This window comes from Penicillium diatomitis (assembly GCF_028827545.1).
Source record: "Penicillium diatomitis strain IBT 30728 chromosome Unknown utg000004l_segment0_segment0, whole genome shotgun sequence".
In the NCBI taxonomy this organism is placed as follows: domain Eukaryota; kingdom Fungi; phylum Ascomycota; class Eurotiomycetes; order Eurotiales; family Aspergillaceae; genus Penicillium; species Penicillium diatomitis.
In genome coordinates this window covers 2,202,542-2,218,532 of record NW_026623176.1, presented here as the reverse complement: position 1 = coordinate 2,218,532, position 15,991 = coordinate 2,202,542, and the positions used below count along the sequence as shown (strand labels likewise).

The 15,991-nt window shown below is 52.2% G+C and overlaps 8 protein-coding genes across 8 annotated transcripts; 4 read left to right on the top strand and 4 right to left on the bottom strand.

Annotated features, from left to right (window-relative positions):
* Window positions 1-1,367: 1,367 nt before the first annotated feature.
* Window positions 1,368-1,960, top strand: N7539_004050 (putative stress response RCI peptide; the record flags this gene model as incomplete). Its single annotated transcript, XM_056933652.1, has 2 exons — window positions 1,368-1,425; window positions 1,536-1,960. The coding sequence occupies 2 exons, from the start codon at window positions 1,368-1,370 to the stop codon at window positions 1,958-1,960; spliced, it is 483 nt and encodes a 160-aa protein (XP_056791193.1).
* Window positions 1,961-3,362: 1,402 nt separating this feature from the next.
* she9 (putative mitochondrion biogenesis protein (She9)) lies at window positions 3,363-4,935 on the top strand (the record flags this gene model as incomplete). The annotated part of the gene is made up of 2 exons (XM_056933651.1): window positions 3,363-3,984; window positions 4,070-4,935. The coding sequence occupies 2 exons, from the start codon at window positions 3,363-3,365 to the stop codon at window positions 4,933-4,935; spliced, it is 1,488 nt and encodes a 495-aa protein (XP_056791192.1).
* Window positions 4,936-5,620: 685 nt separating this feature from the next.
* On the bottom strand, window positions 5,621-6,561 carry rip1 (ubiquinol--cytochrome-c reductase catalytic subunit RIP1; the record flags this gene model as incomplete). Its single annotated transcript, XM_056933650.1, has 3 exons — window positions 5,621-5,953; window positions 6,031-6,119; window positions 6,270-6,561. 3 exons carry the CDS (start codon window positions 6,559-6,561, stop codon window positions 5,621-5,623), a joined length of 714 nt encoding a protein of 237 aa, XP_056791191.1.
* Window positions 6,562-7,107: 546 nt separating this feature from the next.
* Window positions 7,108-7,872, bottom strand: N7539_004047 (DNA polymerase epsilon subunit C; the record flags this gene model as incomplete). Its single annotated transcript, XM_056933649.1, has 2 exons — window positions 7,108-7,436; window positions 7,815-7,872. 2 exons carry the CDS (start codon window positions 7,870-7,872, stop codon window positions 7,108-7,110), a joined length of 387 nt encoding a protein of 128 aa, XP_056791190.1.
* Window positions 7,873-7,908: 36 nt separating this feature from the next.
* Window positions 7,909-11,278, top strand: N7539_004046 (chloride channel protein; the record flags this gene model as incomplete). Its single annotated transcript, XM_056933648.1, has 7 exons — window positions 7,909-7,980; window positions 8,328-8,891; window positions 8,953-9,312; window positions 9,376-9,453; window positions 9,514-9,839; window positions 9,908-10,262; window positions 10,346-11,278. The coding sequence occupies 7 exons, from the start codon at window positions 7,909-7,911 to the stop codon at window positions 11,276-11,278; spliced, it is 2,688 nt and encodes an 895-aa protein (XP_056791189.1).
* A 710-nt stretch (window positions 11,279-11,988) lies between these two features.
* N7539_004045 (uncharacterized protein) lies at window positions 11,989-12,711 on the bottom strand (the record flags this gene model as incomplete). Its single annotated transcript, XM_056933647.1, has 3 exons — window positions 11,989-12,315; window positions 12,384-12,477; window positions 12,605-12,711. 3 exons carry the CDS (start codon window positions 12,709-12,711, stop codon window positions 11,989-11,991), a joined length of 528 nt encoding a protein of 175 aa, XP_056791188.1.
* Window positions 12,712-13,053: 342 nt separating this feature from the next.
* N7539_004044 (pyridoxamine-phosphate oxidase PDX3) lies at window positions 13,054-14,223 on the bottom strand (the record flags this gene model as incomplete). Its single annotated transcript, XM_056933646.1, has 2 exons — window positions 13,054-14,060; window positions 14,166-14,223. The coding sequence occupies 2 exons, from the start codon at window positions 14,221-14,223 to the stop codon at window positions 13,054-13,056; spliced, it is 1,065 nt and encodes a 354-aa protein (XP_056791187.1).
* Window positions 14,224-15,493: 1,270 nt separating this feature from the next.
* N7539_004043 (uncharacterized protein) lies at window positions 15,494-15,817 on the top strand (the record flags this gene model as incomplete). The annotated part of the gene is made up of 1 exon (XM_056933645.1): window positions 15,494-15,817. One exon carries the CDS (start codon window positions 15,494-15,496, stop codon window positions 15,815-15,817), a length of 324 nt encoding a protein of 107 aa, XP_056791186.1.
* Between the last annotated feature and the right edge of the window lie 174 nt (window positions 15,818-15,991).

Sequence of the window (15,991 nt, the reverse complement as noted above, 5' to 3'; positions counted from 1 at the left end):
GCTGTGGTGACCGAAAACTCAGTTGTGAACAGAGGGCGGTTAGGGTTACCTGCGTGCATCTATGAGAGGGTAGTACTGTACGGTGGAACATCACCCCCGACGATCCTCCTCCTCCTCACTTGGAAATGTATTATTCAAGCTTGGAAGGGTGTTTGTAGACCGAGTCTCCATTGCTAGCACTAGTATCATGTGCTCTGCTGCCAGAGACGAAACTGTACAGTACTTGCAAACACCACTGACCAAGGTCCCTTCCTCAGATGGTAACTGATCTGTTCCTGGATAATGTTAAACTCGCTGCGCCAACCATATTCGAGAGACTGGGGTCTGCACTTTGCAGAGCCTCGAAAACGGCTGCCCCCAAAGCCGATCGCGCACTTCGTCATATGCTTGGCCAAGAAGTCCCTTGAGTTCGGGCTACATTGTACTTCGGTTTGTTTCCGGACGTCCATGCAGTTGTTCGACAGGACTCGTAACATCCACTGCTGATCGAAGATTCCCACTACCTCAAAATCGTTGTGGCCCATTGATAGGAACTGCTTCATTTGAATGTACTCGCAAACACAGCCGCCCAATGCGCATAGTGGATCCGACCCATACGGCGCCTTGCATTTACCCTGCGAGAAGGAGTCCTCCCGGAGATGTGAGCTGTCGGACGGCGAAATGGTAGAACAACAATGCGAGGGACTACTTTTTTGTCTTTGTTTTCTGCATTGTCTTTGTTTTCTGCATGATGCATGGAGAGGCGCATCGAGCCCGCTGTTGGTCTTCTCTCTGCGACCGTTGAAATTGCCCGAGTCCAATGAGTCTATCACAAGCGGCCTCGGTACTATGTACTTCAATACTTACAATCGCACAGTGAAGTACCATGACAAAGGGACTACAGCACTGGATAATGGTATACGCAGCAGTCAGGACACTGCATGCCATGGTGTAGTTTAGGGGTTATACTGAAGTCCCTCAAGTCAAGACTGCCGCTCCACTGGCTTTTCTGAAGGATCAAATGTTGAGGGAACTGGAAAGAGGTCTGTGGATGACGGGATTATAACAGATTCAGATTGTCACAATCTCCGGTCGCTCAATCCCGTCTTCTGCCTGAGAGAATGTCGCATGTCACATGATCAACGTCATCTGACGTCTCCGGAGGTGAAGCAGGCAACCACGAGGATGAGCTATCACAACTTCAAAGAAGCGCTTAGCCGAATAACTTTGTGCATGCCAGGATCGAGACCTCTTTCGATCTAACATCAAACTCTGGTATAGAGCTCCCACTCATCTTCGGAACTTGACGTGTTTTCCGAATATCTTATCTGTCCTAAGACGAGAAGAGAACGTCATCTCCACTTGCACCCTCTCTCTCTCGGGAAACCATGTGCAGCTCTGATATCTTCCTCGCGATTCTCGCGGTCTTTTTCCCACCTATCGCGGGTAAGTACGCTCCGTGTCGGATCGTCAGTCCCTGAAGACACGTCTCTGTCGCATCTGTTCATGATTGACGCAATCCGAATCGGCTGCTAATGCTTTTCCGTCATTCGTAGTGTGGATCAAGGCCGGTATTTGTACCGCAGACTCGGTCATCAACATCGCACTTTGCCTGCTCGGCTTTATTCCTGGTCTCATTCATGCATGGTACATCATCATGAAATATCCAGAGCCCAACTACGATGAGGCTGTTTACGAGCCCATTCCCGGCGGCTCGAGTCAGCGTCGTGACCTCGAAAATGGTCGTGTGACTTACTACTATGTCTCACACCAGCCACCTCAGCACTCGGCACCGCAGGCTTCGTATGGAACCTTGAACCAGCCCGGACAGCAACAGTCGACCCCTCAGTCTAAGACCGCCGGCCACCCTCAACACCAAGGTGCTGCTGCTGGTAGCGGAGAGGGACGATCCGATGCCCGACCACCGCCCACATATGCCGAGGCTGTGAGGGGTGATAACAAGATCCAGTCTCAGGACTAAGGGCAAGGATATTGATCCAAAGGGATACGACTCGGCATGCACGCATAGCGGTGTCGTTGCCTCCTCGGTTCTACTTATGACCTAATGCGCTCTTTGTTCACGAGCGCCGTGGATTCTGAACACTTTCGATTGGAAATGCTTTTTACGACGTTGATGACGGGGACTTGAATGGTTATTGGATTGTTTCTTGGATACTTGGCTAGTTTCTCTCCTTTTCCCAATCGGTCATATCGGGCTCGCGTATTCTGTGCAAACTTCTTTCTCTGGAAGTCCTTGATGCTCAAGGCTAGTGCACTGCTGTGGGACGTAGGATCTCCCTCGGGTTTTCAGCCGAACCGACATGCGGCGCGCCTTTGACTTTATTGTTATGATGTAACGTAGACTGTCTCTATATACCATTTTCACAAGTCTTATTTCAAGTTCATGGCATAGCTTCATTCTCGGCAGGGGTATTGTCGCAGAATCGAAGTACTCGGTGCAAGATGAGAACGGTATCCCTGGTGTATTGAACACTGCTTAGGGTCATAGGCGAAATGGAATACATGATGCCAGATAGGTAGTCAAACTTGGCAAGTCGAGCCTGGGCAAGACTCCCGTGTCACTTCCAAGAGATTCTCTCGGATACTCCATCCATCAGAGTGAAGGCCGCACGTATTCCCCGTCAATATTCATGAATTTTACCGAACTGCGGCCGAAATGGGGGGAAATCTGGGGCATTGACGTCAATAATCGGCAGCTTGTTCATCTACCAACTTCTCGATTTGCCAGTGATGCCTAAACTACGCCGAGACTGTGTATAGAAATGTGCTAAATCCATTAATATACTACCGGAGAAGTCAGAGTAGGCTTTGCATGTCGGGTCGGACCTAATCCGCATACACTGAGGTTAATTGATTGAGTCCTGATTGCCGTCTCCCTGCGCGAACTGGTGCACTTCGAGTGACATGTATGGGCGAAGACATGGAGGACCGTCTGGTTCAAAGTAGCCGCAAGGCGGCATCCACAGAGGGAAAACACCGTCCGGCGAGTCTAGAGCACGGTATATTTACTGTTGAGGCTCCAAAATGTAATGTAATTCCGGCGAAAGCAAGCGTCCCGTCAATTCCACGTCAAGGGGCCACTATTCAATGTCGGAGATACTTATCCTTTCTCAAGACGTTTCAGATGCCTCTACCAGATGGCTATCACTTCCAAATTGCAAAGCGGTCAAGGCGAGAACGATGTTCGATGCTGAAAGCCTTGGGTACTTTCATCTGCCCGGGAGCTAACAATCTGATAAGGCGATCTGCTCCGCGACAATCCTCAGGTTCCGACCGGAGTCGGGTAACCCAAAACGAGCGAAACCCCAACATTTCAATCCACGACGTCTCACCACGTGTAGAGCTCTGCGCTGCCCCTGGCCATGCAGTCCGTGCCATTGCTCATACGGCAATCGCTGCGAGCTCATCTCCAGGTTCAATGCGCAGGCGCCCGATCGATACGAGTTCCCCGAATCCGTGCAGCAGCTGCCACTGCCTTTGCCGACAGGCCGAATGCTCGAAGCTTCTCGATCTGCGGCCGATGCCGGTTCCGCCAGCTGTCCGGGTCCTTCTCCCCCCTTGACGAGAAAGAAAAAGATAGAATTCTGGAAGAAGTAAGGAAAGTACGCGAGAGGACAGCGCCAGAGGTTGTGCCAGAGGGCGTGCCAGACTCGAATCCAACGACGGGGACCCCTCACGGCAGTTCTCCGCAGTCAGATTCGCCGTCGACATGGCAAACAGAGACAAAACCAGAAGACGAAGGTCCAACCGGGGAAGAAAAGCAGACCGAGCAGAAGCAAAAGACTGAAGCCCGGTCGGCAGCCCTAGGTTCTCTGGGCGGCGGCTTACCGTCATATTTGGAAAATCGCCGATCTCAACTGTCGAAGCAGTTCACTACGATGATGGATACAATGCAGGCCAATGTCTTTGTCGCAGGACAGCGTCTGAATGACCTGACTGGCTATTCGGCCATTGAGGTGCTGAAGAAGGACATTGAGACTCAAGGTACGACGAAACAAAACGGAAAAAATTCTCTGTCCCACCTGCTCTTGAATATTCAATAACATTCCATTTTCGCCTTATACTACAGAGGCTAGACTTCGTGAAGCCCGTGCACAAGTTCGCAAAGCCAAGGAGAACTACACAGCCGCGATCAACAACCGGTCTACTTCTCAGCGTGAGGTCAACGAGCTCCTGCAGCGCAAGCACGCCTGGTCTCCGACAGATCTGGAGCGCTTCACGCTGTTGTACCGCAACGACCACACCAATGAGGTTGCCGAGACCGAGACGCAAGAGGCGCTCTCCCGTGCAGAGCGCGAGGCCGAAGAAGCGGCCGCTGCGTTGAACAAGAGCATTCTCTCTCGTTACCACGAGGAGCAGGTCTGGTCGGACAAAATTCGTCGAATGAGTACCTGGGGGACCTGGGGCCTGATGGGTGTCAATGTGCTGCTCTTCCTGATCTTCCAGATTGCCGTAGAACCGTGGCGTCGCAGCCGACTTGTCAAAGGCTTTGAAGACAAGGTCGTGGAGGCATTGGAAAAGGAAAAGCACCTGAATCATTTCAGCAGCGCTGCACCCCCCTCAGCTGCCACCACCACCACCACCACTACCACCACTTTACCCGAGGTTATTGATTCTGAAATTGAGACATCCGTCGCAGCGATGGAGTCGCCCAAAGATGAAAGCACTAAGACTGCCTCCACTCTGTCAATGTCGTCCATGGAAGCTTCTTCTGCTCTTCTCGAACCCATTCCCGAGCAGTCACTTTACACTCGGGTCACGAATATTCCCTGGGCCCCGATCACCGCTGAGTACTGGCGCCAGATAATCGATGAGCTGTTCGCCGAGCGCACGGTCTCACTAACTCAGCGAGATATCACCGTGGCCACCTTGCAGAGCGCCGCAGCCGGCGCTGTTCTGACAAGCCTGCTTTTGGCCATTTTGAGACCTCGGTAGATGCAGCACCTACTGTTGTGCGTCGAGCAGCTGTGGTTATAGCTCTGCACACGGTGCGTGTCTGCTACACACGCCCAAGATGTTGGACACCTGGGTGCTCATTTGGACGCCTTGAACATGTATGAAAGATTCTCAGCCGATGTATATGAGCATCGTAAAGAAATGTATACTACAACTCGCATCATATCAACCTTTGACATGTCTCTTGCAGGTTGACCAGTCGGTTTCCTTTGCCTTCGCAGAATAGATGAATAGCACCGATGGTAAGATATCAGACCATGTGAATACCACAAAGTCAGCCAAGAGGCCTGGTTCAGTACTATCACTGAAGCCAGGGCTACATTAAAGTATGACACATCTGCAGACCGTCTTGTGGACACAGTGAACAAATGAAAATGAGACTAATTTTTGTCCATATTATAACACAAGTCTCTTAATCTTGACAAGACACACGGACGCTCTGTCTAAAAAAAGCAGGGAAAAATAAAGATCACACAAAACACATACACAGACAAGATCAACTCGGTCTAGTTTTCATCTTTGTCTTCATCAAACATCCCCACTCATCCCGACTTCAATGGAACAGCAGTCCCATGATGGTCGTAGCAATAGCGGGGACACTTTGGTCTTTGACGGGGGCAAAACCCCGATCACGGAAGCGGAGCGATGTATGGACCCCGGTCCCTTAACCGATGATGAGGGTCTCGTCCTCGGGGAAGCTGTATTGAGGAACCTCCAGGTTCAGAGGGGCGGGACCCTTGCGAATACGGCCAGAGATATCGTAGTGGGAGCCGTGGCAGGGGCAGAACCAGCCGCCGTAGTCACCAGCCTCACCGATGGGCACACAACCCAAGTGGGTGCAGACACCCAGCATCACGAGCCACTCGGGTCGCTGCACACGGTCGTCATCGGACTGGGGGTCACGGAGAGACTCCCACTTGGTCTCGCGGGCCTCGGTAATCTCATCCTGGGTGCGGTGACGGATGAAGACGGGCTTACCACGCCACTTGATGATGACCTATAGCGGACGGACACATGTTAGAAGGAGGCACGCAGATATGCATGCGCTAGCTAACGGGGTATCAGTTGACGTACGTTCTTGCCCTCGGGGATGGAGCCAAGAGCGATCTCGACCTTGGCCTGGGCCAGGACATCGGCGGAAGCGGACATGTTGACGAGGAAGTCTGTTCGAAAGGAAGAACCAACGTCATCAGTACACTTGATCTCTCATATGGTTGTGATTATCCACATTGACGATTCGGGCGCTGCGGAAGTCGTGTAGATCCGGGGAAGGTATTGCATATGGAATATATTGACAGGAAGGGTTGACGTACCCTGAACAGTCGCCTTGGCGCCGACAGCGGTGGCCAGACCCATAGTACCGGCCATGAAGTAGGAGAAGACCTGGTTGGAGCGAGGAGAGCTCTTGGACTGATATTTGCTGAAATTGGGGACGTTCAGGGTCGAGCCACGCTCGTTGGCAGTAGCGAAGGGACTCTGGAACGAGGACTTCGCATCAGCGACTCCCCTCCGCTGCTGGCAGGAGGTGACCACGGCGCGGGAGCTGGACAGCTGCTGGCGGGCGCAAGTGCGCAGCAGAGTGCTGGAGGCGGAAGAGAGCGACATTTCGAATGGCAATTGACCACGGAGTGGGAGGTTGACCGCAATTGCGATGCGTCGGATGACAAGGCGGGTTGAGAAGTTGGAGGGAGTGGATGAAGTCGGAAGTCGAAGTTGGAGCCAGAGCTTTCGCTAGCGATCGGAATCACGGGGCCTGTCATTGGCTGAGCGGGTCTGCGGGCGAACTTCACTTCTCGTCAGTCCAAAGCCGCATCTTTCGATCGTAACGTTTTCCTAAGGCAATTCATTTTCAGGAGATCTTGATTCTTATGTCAGAGGTCTCTACGAACGCATTTCCAGGGACAGGAATGTTTTGAATTGAAACATTTTCCGTGATACTGTGTTGAAACTGCGGCTGATGCGCTGGTACTCGCCGCTATACTTCCACCCGCAACTATCACGAGGTAACTAAGACAAACATTTAACAGAAATAAAAAGCGCCCGCAGCGAATAATGCCCTGTGAGATGACCCATGAAAACTCCCCACCGCAATCATTAAAGAAATGACACAAAACAAGGTGAACAAATCTCTGGAATTGATCGTTCATCGTCTCAGTCCCTCATCTCAACGTCCGCATCGCCCCGACCTGCAGGCTCAGCGGGCTCGTCAGCGATCAGCACGCTAACAGGCACGATCGGCGTCCTTGGAACAGAGGTGGGAGAAGCTGTAACTTCATCCTGATCTGGAGCTACGCTGGAAGATGCGCCGTTTGACTTGCCCGGGCCCGAGCCACTGCCGTTCAAGGTTCGTTGGCCCTTTTCCATCTCGGAGCGTTTGGCAGCATCCTTGGCCTTTTTTTCCTTGAACTTCTTGTACGTTGTCGTTTTGGGAATCACGTCGGAGAGAAATTCCAGGTTATCGATATGTGAGACGGCGGTAGCTAGGACGACGCAACAGCAAGTCAGTAAAAGACCTCGGTGAAAACACCATGCATGAGCTGGACTCGACTCGACTCACCCAGATCCTTATACTGAATTGTCTTTCGAGGCTTTCGTTCTGATTTGACGACATTGTGTCCTTGTTCCGCGAGGTATTGAATGAACATTTCCTAGCAAATTGTTAATCGAGGCGAGTCGGCGTCGCATCGGCACAGGAAGAGGGAGCGGCGCACAGTAGCCATGGCAATGACAAATGTCGCATTGCTTGAGCATTGCGCAATGTCCTCGTCGAGCTGAATGATCTTTTTCACTCGTGAAACTAGACTAGAATTAGGCGCCGCATGTGAGATTGGAGAACGTATTAAGGACCCGGCACTCACTGGGAAGTTGGCTCTGTCCAGTGATCTCCTCGGGCTCCGGTGCATTTTTGGGGGCCATGGTGATTGTGTCTTCCAGCAGGCTGCTTCCTTCAAGATGATATCTGAGAAGGGAGACTCTCAGATTGTGTTCAGTACGTCTAACGCAAAGATCAAGCACAACGTGAATGTGAGTTCTCGAGCAGCGGTGGTACTCTGCGGACGCGGGTCTTGGAATTAAGGAAAGTCAGACGCGCGGGCGCGGCGTTATCTTAGCACGGCTCCGTTATCGATACTTGGCCTGGACCCTTTGACCCTCCAGCTATGATCGACTTCCTGGACAACTAGACCCGATTCACAATTTGGGAGTTCTCGACCCTGCGACTGCACGACCCTGGATTGAGGCTTTTCTGATACTGCCTTAATACGCCGTATATCTTGATCGCACCCTCAGAATCAGCTTGCGACATTCAGCCGCGGCGTCGGAGACATACTTCTATCCGTCTCGGACTCGACTATGCTGATTCTACTGCATAGGTCGATACTATGACCTCAACACGCTCCTCCTCTACCAATTTGAGGTCGCCATCCATCGCCGATGACCCTCGCATACTGCGTAGGGTCTCCGGTCTTTCATTCGCTTCGACTGTTGACCCCGAAACCGCACCTGGAGCGTCAATACCTCAAGGGCCCACGATAACGGATGAAATCAGTGAGATCAAGCGCTATGAGGATTTTACTACTATTGACTGGGTACAAGATGCAGTCAACGAACAAAATGCTCGCCGAGCAAAGCGACAAATTGGGGGCGGTTTCTGGGACCAAGAGGGTGTATTGGGCTGGCGACGAAAGGTACGAGAGTCCTATGACGCGGGGCAGGCCTGGCTCGTGGTGACTCTTGTCGGTATGGCGATTGGGCTCAATTCGGCTGTGTTGAATATTATCACCGAGTGGCTTTCCGATATCAAGCTGGGACACTGTACAACGGCATTCTATCTAAACGAATCATTTTGCTGCTGGGGGGCAGAAGGAGGTTGCTCGGATTGGAAGCACTGGACGTCCTTTTGGCTGATCAACTATGTGGTCTACTTTTTCTTTGCAGTACGTCTTCTTCGACCACGCCGACACATTACTACGTGAGCTAATGAAAAGGTCACCATAGGTTTTGTTCGCCTTTGTCGCGGCAACACTTGTCAAGTCTTTTGCTCCGTATGCTGCAGGATCCGGCATCTCGGAGATCAAATGCATTATTGCTGGATTTGTCATGAAGGGCTTTCTAGGAGGCTGGACACTCCTGATTAAGTCAATCGCTCTGCCACTAGCCATTGCCTCCGGTCTTTCCGTGGGAAAGGAGGGCCCAAGCGTGCACTTTGCTGTGTGCACCGGAAATGTGATATCACGGTTTTTCGACAAGTACAAGCAGAGCGCATCCAAGACAAGAGAGATCATGACTGCTTCAGCGGCAGCTGGAGTAGCTGTTGCCTTTGGAAGTCCCATCGGGGGAGTTCTCTTTTCCTTAGAGGTGGGCCTTCACAATGCACGATGATAACAAATCCAGAACTGCAACCGCTGACTCCTCCAAAAGGAAATGGCAAATTATTTTCCCCTCAAGACTTTATGGCGCAGCTATTTCTGTGCTCTAGTGGCCACCAGTGTCCTTGCTGTATGAGACGCACTACATCCAAATCCCGGTTTCATAGAGAAGCGCTGCTAACGCTGACAGGCCCTCAACCCATTCAGAACGGGTCAACTGGTCATGTTCCAAGTCTCTTATGATCGGACGTGGCACTTCTTTGAACTGATCTTCTTCGTCTTCATCGGTATATTTGGAGGCCTCTACGGCGCATTCGTGATCAAGTGGAACCTGCGAGTTGCAGCGTTCCGGAAGAAGTATCTTTCCCAGTGGCCCATTACCGAGTCGCTGGTGCTTGCGGCGCTCACAGCTATCCTTTGCTATCCCAACATGTTTCTGAAGATCAACATGACCGAGATGATGGAGATTCTTTTCCAAGAATGCGAAGGAGGACATGACTATAATGGAATTTGCGAGTACGTCGAATTTGTTTCTCACTATGTTGCCCCGTCCGGTTTTCTGACATGATACTCAACTCCCACAGGAGCAAGCATCGTTGGTGGACTGTGCTCTCCCTGGCTATTGCTACGATGCTGCGTACCGTGCTGGTAATCATTTCGTATGGCTGCAAAGTACCCGCTGGTATCTTCGTTCCATCGATGGCGATTGGAGCCTCATTTGGTCGCATGATCGGCATCATGGTACAGGCGCTCTACGAAGCTTTCCCGAACTCTGCATTCTTTGCCTCATGTAACCCGGACGTGCCTTGCATTACTCCTGGGACGTATGCTTTTCTCGGTGCTGGTGCGGCACTGAGCGGCATCATGCATTTGACCGTCTCGGTCACGGTCATTATGTTTGAACTGACCGGTGCTTTGACCTATATCCTACCGACGATGGTGAGTGTTCGCTGCTGGCGCCCTGATTTGAAGACAGCAGCTCGCGTTTTTGAGTGTTATCTAATCTAGAGTACTTCCATTAGATTGTGGTTGGCGTGACCAAAGCTGTTGGAGACAGATTTGGAAACGGAGGTATCGCCGACCGAATGATCTGGTTCAACGGGTTCCCGTTCTTGGACAATAAAGAAGATCACGTCTTCAACGTGCCCGTCTCGCACGCCATGACGACAGACCCGCTGACGTTGCCGGCAGCTGACTTCCCCGTGCGGGAGGCAGAGCATTTACTGAACGACAACAGATTTCAAGGCTTCCCGATAGTGGAAGACCGTACGAGCAAGATCCTCGTCGGCTATATAGGTCGCACTGAACTTCGGTACGCCATCGATCGTGCCCGCAGTCAGGGCTTACTCTCACCCCGAGCTCGATGCATCTTCACCGCAGAAGCGGCCGAGGCAAACGCCACACGAAGTGCGTCCGTCTCGCAGCAGCAGCAGCGAGCCCCCGACACAACCTTTGATGAGATCCAAGCCACTGTCGGTGCCGGGGTCGTTGATTTCTCACGCTACGTCGACCACACCCCGTTGGCCGTACACCCACGTCTCCCCCTCGAGACCGTCATGGAGATCTTTAAGAAGATGGGGCCTCGAGTGATTCTCGTTGAGCGACACGGCCGCTTAACAGGTCTGGTGACTGTCAAGGATTGTTTGAAATACCAATTCAAGGTTGAGGCGGAGGAGCATGCGCTGGCGGCGACAAGCGCGGCTGAGTTCTCATCGGCTCCACTGGGCGGCCACATGAACGCCCCTGCGCAAGAAGCCCTGGAGGATCGGCTCTGGCACTTGATTCTGACAATCGCTGGGTTCGTCAGTGGATCTATTCGCTCCAGGGGACCTGTCAGATTGCAGGAACCAGCTCGACATGGTAGAGCAATGGAGGCAGAAGGGATATCGGATGGGACTACGGCAGATGGGGTTGTAGAGTTGCAAGAGAGAGATGAGCGACATCGCGGACTTTGAACCGTGATAGTGTATATTGCAGTCATGCTGGAGCTATAAAGAGTCGCGAGAGCGACGGCCAAATCCTGGATGCAAAGCACGCCGTAACAGGAAGGAAGCAAGTTGCGATATTGTATATCCTCATATAGTATACAGTACACGACTACACGCTCTTGTCAAATATGTGCGCTTCGATATTTGACTGTTCTCTTGGATCAAGCCAATCAACGCTCAGGTCTAGACATACATCGAACAATCGTCGTGTAAATAGAGACCTACGATAAGACGTTTCCGGATGTAAGTCCAGGCATGGGCATCTGTCCGCGGAAATGGTCTTTGTAGGGATGCTCGCAAAAAATATCTGCTTGAAAAATAGAAGTCTTGAAAAAAAAATAAGCCGTATGCAAGTACAATAAACCTACGCGGTAGGACAACTAACTACATCTCCAAGGCTGCCGAATTTCAATCGATACATCATCTTTTGCCTGGCGGTACCATGCTACTCAGTACTCACATACTTGACAGCGAGGTGGCCTCTGATAATCGCTCTGATAGGTAGGTGACCGGCAGGATTCGCAAAAGGGTCTCCAACTCTTGTCATCCCTTCGATGGGACTACATGTACAAATGCAAATGGACTGAACTATCCTCTATAAACAATGTCCCCAAAATACTCACACAACATTGCACTTCGCCACCGTTCTACAGAAAAATGGTGGAATAGCCCCCTCCTCAAGCTCCATCACGCATCCCAACCAATATACAACCAGCTCCCATCATCGCGGCCCCCAACCACCACAGCCCCCCGACCGATTCTCGAAAGATCACCATGCCCAAAAGCGCAGTCACCAAGAAGTTGGCCGATGTGTTTGTGATGGAGACCTTGGTCGTTGAGGGTCCGGCAGTTAGCGCGCGAGTGAAGAGCGCCCACATTATGATGTTGCAGAGGACGTTGAGACCGAGGCAGAGCTGTGGGATCGTAGATATCTTGTTAGTTGATGTGTGAGGTTCCTTGACATATTGAGATTGGGACTTTTCGGAGAGCTTGGGTGCTTTGGACTGGAGATGATTCCCAGGATAGTTCATTTGCGATGAGATGGCGAGATGGGGAAGAGGCAATAACGTACGCCGCGAACTAGGAGCTCCAAGAAGCTTGAGGATTCGAGTCCGAACCGGTGTGCGATGGAGTGGGCGAATGCGGTCGTATGAGTGTCGGTTGTTCTGGATGAGGATGGTTAGAGCCCTTGTTACTTGAGTCGATCGAAGCATCAAGGCAAGTTTCACGGGTTGGGTTTGACTTGTCTAGTAGCAATGGGGGGGGGGGGGGGGGGGGGGAGGGGAAACTTACAGCTTCGCAAAGAGTCCGTTCAGGGCAGCGAATGCGCCACTTGCCAGGGCGATGATGATCCACGAGGATCGAGCCGCGGATTGTGTAGATGTGGTGGGCGCCTCCATGCTTATGTTATATACAGATGCAAGGGTATTCAACACCACACTGTACACTGAGCACTTGCGCGCTCGATTTTGGAAATTCAGGGATTCACAGAAGCTGCCAACTTCCCCCGGTCTCATTATCGGCCGGAGGTGTCTCCATTCTCCAATTGCTCCATAATGCGCCAAGACCGGATAAGATAACGGATGATTGACAATGATTCACATCTACAGTGAGGTAAGTAAACACAAGTCATACACTGGGTAGGTTAGTGTATACTTTGTGGAAGTACACATAATGGTACAGTATTCGTGCACGAAATCGTTCGAAATTGCTTCATTGATGTTACGCCAGATATGATGCCACTAAGGGGACAGTCTCTGAAGCCGCCATTTCGCATTCTCCCCCTCTCCTTCAATTCGAACGTAGCGGAAGCGATCATGCAAGCGACTTCGCCGGCCCTGCCAGAACTCAATGGACTCGGGCACCAGGCGCATGCCGCCCCAGAAAGGTGGGAGAGGGATCTCCTCGACACCCGCGAATCGAGCCTCCACTTCTTTGATGCGCTGTTCGAGTAATGCGCGACCGTCATCGATATCCGTGGTGTCAATGTCTGCAGGAACATTTGCGCCGGGCATCGACCCTGCGGATCCTTGCAGCTCGGTCACGCCCTTTTGACGTTGATGCGTAGCGAGTTGCTCGGGCTCGGCCGACCAGAGCACACGACTTTGCCAGCTGGCCCAGCCACCGATCTGACTGCCCCGCTCTCGAGTGCGCCAGTATAGTTCGCTCTCCTCCCGACGAAGAGGCTCCAGCATTCCTTCGATCCGTACCGACCGCTCCGTAAGTGACCAGGTGAAGGTCAATGCAGCCCACTTGTTGCCCGTCTCTTGTCCGCCCGCTGCGTCTTGGCCCGGTTCGGGAATCGCATCGGGCGTGGTGCGGTTATCGGCTGCTGCTGTCGTCTCCCGCCCAAAGATGTGAGCACCCTTGCCCTCGCGGCTTCCCCAGTTACTGTATACAACCCATCCGCGCTCATCCAGCTCCTTCAGGTAGACTGGTCGTGCGCTGACGCGACCCGAGGGCAGCTCAGCCGTGGCGAGGGTGCATGTTTCGGGCGCCGAGCTTGCTGGCAACCGGGGATCGCGGAACCAGGTATGGAATTGGCGGAATGGATCGGTGATATGAAGCTGAGATACAGTGAGAGGGGGGTTGGTCACAAACTGGTGAGCCCGTGCTGCCTTGGAAACCACCGTAGTGTCCGTTGCTGCAGTGGGCGCGACGGCATCCGCGGGGAGCGTCTTGGATTGACCTTGAGCCTGAGTAGTTGCGCCGGAAGTCTCATTTTCGGGGTCGATATCACCGGGGGCGACTGGGGAAAAGCATTGTGTTTAGTCTATAAGCTCGCTGACAAGGTGTCATGTGGGCATCGACTTCGGAGAGCAAGCGTGAATGTGTAACAAGATTCTCAACTTACAGATCAGTTTCTTCGGGCGATGGGAGGAAGCATCCGAGCCAGTCCCCTCAGGTGCCATGATGGTCGAGCTCCTCGAGTAGTGAGCTACGGCGGTCCTGTTCAAGTGGAAGTGGGGTGAGTGGAATGTGACTCGGCGGCCGATGCGGAGAAGAGAGTGGAAAGCGACAGAGGCAGATGGAGTCATGCGCGTTGAGATGAACAAGATCGGATGCAGTCCAAGGTATATTTGGTAGTAGCGAGCTGGTGTGTAAAGATAGGGAATGTTGAGAGGGCGACTGACTCACCCAAGAGATCGATGCAATTAAATCAGCTGATGTGGTATCGTACATTTTGCTCCGCTTCTATCCACGAAGGGCTCAATGGTTCCAGAACAAGGTAATCAGGTAATCCAGGCATGTTATGAGACTCTTCCATCGACACGGGCTATTATTGATGTGCACCCAGCCAGACACCACTGCGGTGGAACGATCTAACCGCTGGATAGTATGTACTCGGTAATCTCGCCATCTGTCGATCTGCCTCACGATCGGACACGATCTATGGCACTCTCTTGCACTCCGCCAGATCGAGAATGGACGAGGGAGAAGAACTCCACGCCTGTGATGGAAGCAGACTGCTTACTACTTTATCGGGCGTTACACTACCGGCCTAGTTGGGTACCTACTTCAAGGCCCCAGATCCTACCTTGCGAATTCATTGGAAAGAAGGATCTGAGCTAGGCAAATCACTCACTACACAACCACAGCTTCTGGCTTGAACCATATGGAATGATGCGTTGCAGATCACGACAAGTGCACATATAGCTATGTTGTCCAACTTGAGGTATTCCACCGCCAACTTAAACTTACCCGCCCAGATCAAAGTAGTGAAGTCATCATAACGTGGACCGCGGGTTACACCAGATATCCCGTTGCGCGCAGAGTCATACACAAGGTCGGATTTTGCCCCTTGCACATGGAAGCGAGGATGTGGATTCCAAGTTTTGCTTCTCAGTGTCCGTGGGAATCTCGATCTCATCAAATGACGTCCGAACGAGTCAGCCCTTCTCCAGCTGTATGACACCTTGCACTTGCACTTGCATATGGATCTAATATAATAAGTATAGAGTCGGCCTATCGGCCTACTATGAGAATCGTTTAGTACGTCTATCTCTACATCCATCTAAAGCTTCTCCTAGTGTCTTGTCTACTATTCACCACCCTATCAGCCTCTACGCGCATCGCAACCCCATTCAATTCGACGAGCCGCAGCAGAATAGTCTTACACGACTCTGAAACTTCCCCCGTTCTCAGTGACACCACATCTTCACAGTTATAACCACACACACCATGTCTCAGTCAATGCTCTCCACCATGCTCAACTCTCGCCTGAGCGCCGTCGCAGCCCGCACATCAAGACGATCCATCGGCCGAGCTCTGTACTCCAGCCAGGGCTACGGAGACGGCAAAGGAGACCCAGCGGCCGAGAACCCTGCCGAGCAAGGTGTGAGCCGTCGCAGTCGCGAATTGGAGCACCCAGGACCCGAGCAGCATGTCAAGAAGCCTTCGTCTGGCAACGGTGGTGAGCAGCAGTCAGGGAGCAAGGACGGGTCGGCGAAGCCGTCGTTTAAGAAGGGACTGGAGAATGAAATTGCTCGGGGTCGGGGGCAATGAGAGTTGGTTGATGGGATGGAGGGTGACTTGTGTGCTTGTTTATGGAACTCGGTGGATTCATGACAGACCGAAAAGTGTCTATCCAGTTCATCTTCGTGACTATTGTCCACCATGTCCATGATGTCCACTAGCTATAAAACCAAGTCTACAGGCATTATTGCCAGATCATTTGCT